The sequence below is a fragment of the Poecilia mexicana genome, unplaced genomic scaffold (assembly GCF_051168715.1).
Source record: "Poecilia mexicana isolate PSO_F unplaced genomic scaffold, ASM5116871v1 scaffold_5, whole genome shotgun sequence".
Taxonomy (NCBI): Eukaryota; Metazoa; Chordata; class Actinopteri; order Cyprinodontiformes; family Poeciliidae; genus Poecilia; species Poecilia mexicana.
Window position 1 is genome coordinate 15,603,853 of NW_028263374.1, and position 9,445 is coordinate 15,613,297.

The 9,445-nt window shown below is 36.7% G+C and overlaps 1 protein-coding gene across 1 annotated transcript; it reads right to left on the reverse strand.

Annotated features, from left to right (window-relative positions):
- Window positions 1-2,605: 2,605 nt before the first annotated feature.
- On the reverse strand, window positions 2,606-7,036 carry LOC106929627 (uncharacterized). The gene is made up of 2 exons (XM_088005605.1): window positions 6,805-7,036; window positions 2,606-5,482 (listed from the first exon to the last, which is right to left on the reverse strand). Exons 1-2 carry the CDS (start codon window positions 6,866-6,868, stop codon window positions 3,039-3,041), a joined length of 2,508 nt encoding a protein of 835 aa, XP_087861731.1. The 5' UTR covers window positions 6,869-7,036; the 3' UTR covers window positions 2,606-3,038.
- Between the last annotated feature and the right edge of the window lie 2,409 nt (window positions 7,037-9,445).

Here is a 9,445-nt window from a genome sequence, read left to right on the forward strand (position 1 = left end):
GCTTTCTCCAGCCATTGGTAGGATTTCCTGATATCAGCCACTTCAGTTATTTGTCGGTGGTACATCCCATGTAGGGGCTTGTCTTCCCATGATGGTTCCTCCAGCACCTCGTCCTCTGTTCCCCATTGCCTGAGACATTCGCTGAGCACATCGTCCGTTGAGGCTTTGTCCTTGATGTATTTATGGATCTTAGATGTTTCATCCTGGACAGTGGCTCTCACACTCACTAGTCCTCTGCCTCCTTCCTTACGGCTCGTGTACAGTCTCAGGGTGCTGGATTTGGGGTGGAACCCTCCATGCATGGTTAGTAGCTTCCGAGTCTTAACATCCGTGGCCTTCATCTCTTCCATTGGCCAGCTAATTATTCCGGCAGGGTATCTGATTACTGGTAAGGCATAGCTGTTTATTGCACGGATCTTGTTCTTGCCATTGAGCTGGCTTCTCAGGACTTGCCTTATTCGTTGGAGGTATTTGGCTGTGGCTCCTTTCCTTGTGACCTCATCGAGGTTGCCATTTGCTTGTGGTATTCCCAGGTACTTGTAGCTGTGCTCTATGTCTGCTATCGTTCCCTCTGGGAGTGAGACCCCTTCTGTGCGGACGACCTTCCCTCTCTTTGTAACCATCCGGCCACACTTCTCTAGTCCGAATGACATCCCAATGTCAGTGCTGTAGATCCTGGTGGTGTGGATCAGTGAGTCGATGTCTCGCTCGCTCTTGGCGTACAGCTTGATGTCATCCATGTAGAGGAGGTGACTGATTGTGGCCCCATTCTTAAGTCGGTATCCGTAGCCAGTCTTGTTGATGATTTGGCTGAGGGGGTTCAGGCCTATGCAGAACAGCATAGGCTGTTCTATATATATATATATATATATATATATATATATATATATATATATATATATATATATATATATATATTGTTGAGAAAATAAATTTAAAATAAGCTAGTTTTAAAACTTAACATGTCTTGATTCAAATGGCCTTAATTGTGGTTCTAAAATCAGTAACGTATTCTGACTTTTTGACCTTTAATTTACCTGTAGTTACAGCAGATGGTTTGCTAGGATCTTTTCAACTGCCTTTTTGTCTGTGTGGGAAAACAATACAGTAGAAGTTCCAGCTTTTCACACTCATCTGTGAAAGGCCGTAAACACGGCAGGGGTTTCTGGCTTGAGAGAGGGTCAGAGATAGCTCCTGGTTGGATGAGCAAAGATACGCCTTATTTGAATAAATTAAAGATAAGAATATGCCTTTTACTATAAAACTTTCTACACAGAAGTAACAAATCAGATTTGCTCTTGCAACTCTCCAAAAGATGTCTTTGCATGTCTTTGCTTTTCTTTCTTTCCTTCTTTTCCAAGTCTGTCAGGTAAATGAATGTATGTCTCCGTTGTTCTGCAGTTTCTGGTGTAAGTTTATGCATTGTCTTATATTGGATTAAACTCTGTAATTCTGTGACGTCAACACGCATTGTTGTTTTCCTTGTGGCCACACGTGGCTCGCCGAGAGGACCTGGGATCCAGAGGAAGAGAGAGAGCCAGACTTTTTCCAAAGTTAACTATTTTAGATATTCTTCCTTAACTATATACATATATACAGGTGCTGGTCATAAAATTAGAATATTGTGATAAAGTTCATTATTTTCCATAATGTCATGATAAAAATTAAATTGTCATATATTTTAGATTCATTGCACACCAACTGAAATATTTCAGGTCTTTTATTGTTTTAATTTTGATGATTTTGGCAAACAGCTCATGAAAACCCAAAATCCCTGTCTCAAAAAATTAGAATATTATGAAAAGGTTCTCTGAACGAGCAATAAAAATAATCATCTGAATCAACAAAGTAACTCTAAACACCTGAAAAAGATTCCTGAGGCCTTTAAAAACTCCCAGCCTGGTTCATTACTCAAAACCGCAGTCATGGGTCAGACTGCTGACCTGACTGCTGTCCAGAAGGCCATCACTGACATCCTCAAGCAAGAGGATGAGAAACAGAAAGAAATTTCTGAACGAATCGGCTGTTTGCAGAGTGTTATATCAAGGCACCTCAGTGGGAAGTCAGTAGGAAGGAAAAAGTGTGGCAGAAAACGCTACACAACGAGAAGAGGTGACCGGACCCTGAGGAAGATTGTGGAGAAGGGCCGATTCCAGACCAAATTAAATTTTCATCTCCATAAAACTTTTCAGCAGATGGAAGCATGAAGTGCTCCAAAATCTTCTGATAGCTGCTCCATTGATCCTGCCCTTGATAAAACCCAGTGGTATATATGTATATATATATATATATATATATATATATATATATATACACACACACACACACACACACACACACACATTTTTTAAAACTGTCATTATGTTGAGACAGCATGGTATGAGAGTTAATCTGTGAAAAATCAATTTTCTCTGCCTTCTCCCAGTGCTACATTTTCAAAGGAAATGCAAGTGATCAGGTGAATTTGTAAAGACTTAAACATATATCAATTTGTTTATAGATTAAATTAGTTTAAACTTTAAACAAAGATCTTTAATAGTAAACAGCCACAGCAGAAAATAGAAACATTATATAAGACAAGTGACACACCAAATTATTGGAGACATTTCTAAGTAAGACATGTTAATTTATTTGAAAAACTTTTATATAGACTGGTTAATACAATTTGAAACAAATAACAGCATCAGTTTCAGTCTAGTTTTGCTTTATGGACAAACATATCAAAAAAATCTTATATAGTAAATTTCAAAGTGTAAAACAATTAATGAAAATCTCCAAATAGTGCACAACAGCACATTTTATTTTGGATTTAAAATGTATTAAAGTAAACCTCATTCTCTCCATACAGAATAATGCAAATCAATACTTCAAGTTCATCTTGTACATCTTTAAGTATCCAAATGTCAAGATCCAAATTATCACATTTAAATTTAAAAAATTAAAACATTTTCCCACTTTATAGACAAGAAAGCCCTCTAGTTTTCATCTAGATGACTTTTATAATAATCCTCAACATAGGACATATATGGAAAATAGTTCTACGGCTTTTCACCAGTGTGAATCATCATGTGCTGAGTTAATACATATTTGCGACTAAAACTTTTTCCACAGTTCACACATGAAAACGGCTTTTCACCAGTGTGACTCATCATGTGCTGAGTTAATACATATTTGCGACTAAAACTTTTTCCACAGTTCACACATGAAAACGGCTTTTCACCAGTATGAGTCTTCATGTGCTGAGTTAATAGCCGTTTTTGACTAAAACTTTTTCCGCAGTTCCCACATGAAAACGGCTTTTCACCAGTATGAATCGTCATGTGCTGAGTTAATAGCCATTTTTGACTAAAACTTTTTCCACAGTTCACACATGAAAACGGCTTTTCACCAGTATGAATCGTCATGTGCTGAGTTAATAGCCGTTTTTGACTAAAACTTTTTCCACAGTTCCCACATGAAAACGGCTTTTCACCAGTGTGAATTGTCATGTGCCGAGTTAATAGCCGTTTTTGACTAAAACTTTTTCCACAGTTCCCACATGAAAACGGCTTTTCATTAGTATGAATCATCATGTGCTGAGTTAATAGCCATTTTTGACTAAAACTTTTTCCACAGTTCACACATGAAAACGGCTTTTCACCAGTATGAATCGTCATGTGCTGAGTTAATAGCCGTTTTTGACTAAAACTTTTTCCACAGTTCCCACATGAAAACGGCTTTTCACCAGTATGAATTGTCATGTGCCGAGTTAATAGCCGTTTTTGACTAAAACTTTTTCCACAGTTCCCACATGAAAACGGCTTTTCACCAGTGTGAATTGTCATGTGCCGAGTTAATAGCCGTTTTTGACTAAAACTTTTTCCACAGTTCCCACATGAAAACGGCTTTTCACCAGTGTGAATTGTCATGTGCCGAGTTAATAGCGGTTTTTGACTAAAACTTTTTCCACAGTTCCCACATGAAAATGGCTTTTCACCAGTGTGAATCATCATGTGCCGAGTTAATGCATGTTTGTGACTAAAACTTTTTCCACAGTTCCCACATGAAAATGGCTTTTCACCAGTATGAATCATCATGTGCCCAGTTAAATGCCGTTTGTGACTAAAACTCTTTCCACAGTTCACACATGAAAATGGCTTTTCACCAGTATGAATCACCATGTGCCGAGTTAAACCAACTTTTTGACTAAAACTTTTTCCACAGTTCACACATGAAAATGGCTTTTCACCAGTATGAATCATCATGTGCCCAGTTAAATGCTGTTTGTGACTAAAACTTTTTCCACAGTTCCCACATGAAAATGGCTTTTCACCAGTATGAATCATCATGTGCCCAGTTAAATGCCGTTTGTGACTAAAACTCTTTCCACAGTTCACACATGAAAATGGCTTTTCACCAGTATGAATCACCATGTGCTGAGTTAAACCAACTTTTTGACTAAAACTTTTTCCACAGTTTCCACATGAAAATGGCTTTTCACCAGTGTGAATCATCATGTGCTGAGTTAACTGCTGTTTTTCAATAAAACTTTTTCCACAGTTCACACATGAAAACGGCTTTTCACCAGTGTGAATCATCATGTGCCGAGTTAAATGCTTTTTCTGACCAAAACTTTTTCCACAGTTCCCACATGAAAATGGCTTTTCACCAGTGTGAATCATCATGTGCTGAGTTAACTGCTGTTTTTCAATAAAACTTTTTCCACAGTTCACACATGAAAACGGCTTTTCACCAGTGTGAATCATCATGTGCCGAGTTAAATGCTTTTTCTGACCAAAACTTTTTCCACAGTTCCCACATGAAAATGGCTTTTCACCAGTGTGAGTTCTAATGTGAATATTAAGAGCATATTTACCAGAGAAACCTTTTTTACAGATGACACATGAGAAAGGTTTCCTTCTTTCCTGATTTTGGTTCTCAGCTTCAGCAGGTTCCTGGAAGATGACTTGGTTCCTGTTTTGTTCCGATTCAGTTTGGTATGTTTGCTCATCAGCAGGAAACACCATGCAGGTATCAGTCTCCTGTTTTAATTCAATCTGTTCTTCACCCTGACTGGAGTAAACTTCTTTCTCTTCCACTTTTATCTGCTGGTGTTTTAGATTCTCATTCTCTTCTTTTATCTGCTGGTGTTTTAGATCCTCCTGCTCTTCTTTTATCTGCTGGTGTTTTAGATCCTCCTGCTCTTCTTTTATCTGCTGGTGTTTTAGATCCTCCTGCTCTTCTTTTATCTGCTGGTGTTTTAGATCCTCCTGCTCTTCTTTTATCTGCTGGTGTTTTAGATCCTCCTGCTCTTCTTTTATCTGCTGGTGTTTTAGATCCTCCTGCTCTTCTTTTATCTGCTGGTGTTTTAGATCCTCCTGCTCTTCTTTTATCTGATGATCTTCTGGCTCTTCCTGGTCTTGTTTTCCCTTCAGAGGTTCTAACTCCTCCTGGTCCAGAGTGGATCTCCTCTCCTGGTGATGAATGTTGCACTGCAGGGAATCTGGAGACAAAAACAGAGAAAAAGAGTTATTGTTAACTTTACTGAAGTAAATAGGAGAAATCGTTCATCATTTGAGACAGAAATTAACAAAAATCCACCTAAAAATTACAGAGCGTAGACTACTGTGACATCAAGTGGACAATATATGTGAAATGGGCAACGTGAAAACAACATGAAGCCTTACAATGAATAAACAAGTAAAAGATGTTTGTGATTCTAACACAAATTCTGATTAATCTGGTTGTATGAAACAACGGCTGGATCAAAAAGTAAACGGTAAACAAATAGGAGAGAATTTTGTGATTGCTTGTTACTCGCTATGTCACCAGGTACAAAAATTAATTACAAAAAAGTAAAAGCTTTAACTGTGCTTGGGTTTAGGTGAGTTCTCTGTTTTACGCACTTCATAAAAATCCTACTGAATTGTGCTGTTAAGCCTTGGCACTAAAGACACACCATTGATGAAAAGTTTGATCTTTGTTATCTTGTCAAACTGGGAAAAATAAACTATCACACCAATTTGGACATATGGACATTGGACATCTCTTATCCGTGTAACTGGGTGGTGAATTAGTTGAAAACGGTGTTTAATGAAATAGCTGTAAATTCCTGTAAATTGGGCCCATGAATCCAGCCGATGAAAACCTTAAGAGATTCAGCAGCTGAGATTCATCAGTGCAGCGAATGCGTCTCTCCTTAAAGAGACAGAGGCATTAAAGACATTCCCCACTTCTTCCTCTCATCGTCTTTGTGAAACCTTCCAACAAAAACGGGAGCCATCTTACTTTAGACAGAGGGGGAAAATTACATATAACTAACAGTTTTTGCCACTCAGTGTTTCCCCACTAAGAACAGTTGCATAAATCAATGCTGCTGCTGCTTCGCGCTCTCTCCTTCTCTCCACATGCCGCTACTTAGCAGTAGGTGTCAGGTTACGTTGTGTTGCATTCAATTTTCTCGGAAAAAGCTTCAGCTTCCTGTTTGGACCGACGAAAATTCGCAACTACAATTTATTTATTACATTTTACAACTAACGCCGCTATTATTTTATGTTGCTTGCTTTACTAACCTTGCGCTGCGTTATTTACATTTCTGCTGTTTTCAAAAGTAAATCTCAGTAGTTAAAGGAAAAGAGCCACAAAAAGGCCATTGGCTCCATTTTCTCTCTACATAAATAAGCCATTCTCACAGCGTAATTGTCGTGTCTGGGTTCATTTACCCGTTAAAAAAACATTTTATACGGGAAAAGCACATTTACTAAAATGATCCTCATGCAGAACGGTGCATACATTAACCTTCATCCAAACGCTGGTGTTTCCTACCTATCCGGTGTAAGATTATCTGGGGAGTCCGGGAGAAATCAAGCAGTCTGCGCTGATCATCCATCTCTTCCTCCGACTTGACGATGATTTCTTTAAACTCTGTGAAAGTTTCTTCAGCAGCAGTTAACTGCTCGTTGATAAACGCGTTTAAACTGGACTGAAGATATTTTTTAGAGAAACATTCAACAAAACAGACCACGTCCCGTCCTCTTCCTCTTCCTCCTCCTCTTCTTCTTTAGATTTTAACGACAGCTTGCGTCCATCATTGTTGCACTACTACCATCTATTGGATCCTAATATCTATACCTCAAATTCTCAGAATGAAACCAGTATTTTTTTTAAAACGAAAAATCTTTTTCCCCTCAGTGCTATTTAACTAATCAACCACATTCTCAAATTTCAATTCCCTATTAAAACCTAATTGCGTTTTTAATAATCTTCTTTGATTTGCAGATTTTCTCCAACTAATCAAAACATGATCCATCGTTTCTACAGTATCACACCAACTACTTAAACCAGGAAGATGTTTCCCCATCTTAAAACAGTTCCATTGAAAAAACTGTGCCTTATTCTTACTCTATTTATAATTATCTCCTCCCTCCTGTTTTTTCCTCTGATCCTTACTACATCAACTGTATTTTGTATCCTAATGCCTTCCATTTATTTCATTATCCCACCTAATTTTCCATATCTTTTTGCTTTCTCTCCAAACTATACTTTTCAGATTTAGATAACTTTACTGGCATATCAGTATCTTCTTTTTTAATAGCCTCCTTAGCCAACCTATCTGCTCTTTACCCAAAATAACTACATGAGTATTAGTCCAGAACAACAATACATTTTTATTTTGTTCACAAATCCTATGATGAAGAGCCATAATCTCAATATATTTTTGATAATTATTTGTACATCCTTTTTCAATACTCAACAATGCAGATAATGAATCACTACAAACTATTATTTTATTTATATCAGTATCCTCCACCCATTCAAAAGCTAATAATATTGCACATAGTCCTACTGCATATATACTCAAATAATTAGATGTTCTTTTTAAAATATTAATCTTTAATTCAGGAATCACTACTGCTATACTGGTTGCTTCATTTTTTGGGGGTCTTTCGAAATATCAGTATAAATTTGCAAATAATCATATTTATTCTGTACTTGATTATAAAATTCCTGGCAAATATCTATTGTGTTTCTTTTCTTAATATTAACCTGACAGTCATGTTTTTGGACTGTGGGAGGAAACCGGAGTACCCAGAGAGAACCCACACATGCACAGGGAGAACATGCAAACTCCATGCAGAAAGACCAGAGCCAGGAATTGAACCCAGAACCTTCTTGCTGCAAGGCAACAGCTCTTCCAACTGCACCACAAGTACAGTTGTGGTAAAAAGAAAGCACACTCTGAGTCAAAATCATCCATTTTTTAACAATTCACAAAACTATTCAAGTCTCAGTTTAAATCCATAACTTCAATCATGTTGACGTTTAAAACTTAAAAGCTAAATGCACATCCCAAAAATCTCTACAAAATACGAAACCATTTAATAAATTAGAATATTATTAAAATATTTTCTCAGTAACTCAATTCAACAAGTCAAACACATTACAAAGATTAATTGCAGACAGATTGATGTGTTCAACTCTTTATTTTAGTCAGTTTTCCACTAATAAAAACATGACAAAAAGGACCAGTCAGAAAAATTAGAAAAAAAACATTTTAATACAGAAAATATGAGCGTCATAAAAAGCATGTTTAATACCTGCTTAAATGTTATTTTCAACAGGTACTTTTAATCAGACCAATGAGCCTCATTGGACCGTTTATTGTTATTTATTTAATTTGACTTTATGTTAGCAGCGTACTCTCCTATCAGATTGAATCTATATTACAGTCAACTCTGAGTAATGAGAGGGATAAAACATATTGATTAAAAAAACATGACAAAGTTGTCATTATTGTGTTAAATACACTGAAAAAAGTGTGATCAGGGTTAAGTAATATTTACTAAATAAATAAGAGCAAACTATACATAATAAAAAAGACTGTGTGCAGTTTTGAATCTCACTGAGCTGAATTAACCAAATTTGAATATTTTTTTAATTGCATTTTACTCTGTTTTTATTTAAATATAATCAGCAAAAAAACAATAAGTATTATTTATTTATTTTCATTGGTAAAGTCAAAAATGCAGAAAATTGATAAATTTTACTCATTTGGGAGGCTTTGACTTTTTCCCGCCCAAGGCATTTTCATCACAGGAACATCGCGTCTGCTCAGCATTTCGTGGACTACCGTTTGCTTAAAGGTAAGACATGTTTTAAGTGTTCTTAGTTAAACAATTCAAGTGTCTGTAGCAGTTAAACATTGTCTTAAGTTACTGCAAATTAGCAAACGTGGCAACTTTACTGTACAGCAAGTCAATTAAGTTATATTGTGAAGGATTCGAAGTCAGTCTACGTCGTCTTTGATTTGACTAAATGCATTGCAATGATTGAAAAAGTAGTCTCAATGTCACAATTTAATGTGACTAACGTAACATCGTTATATAGTGGCCGTAGAATACAAGCTACTCTTTTATTTAATTTAGTTTCTTGGCCTCAGCCCAAGCTTCCCCTCCCCCACCTTAAC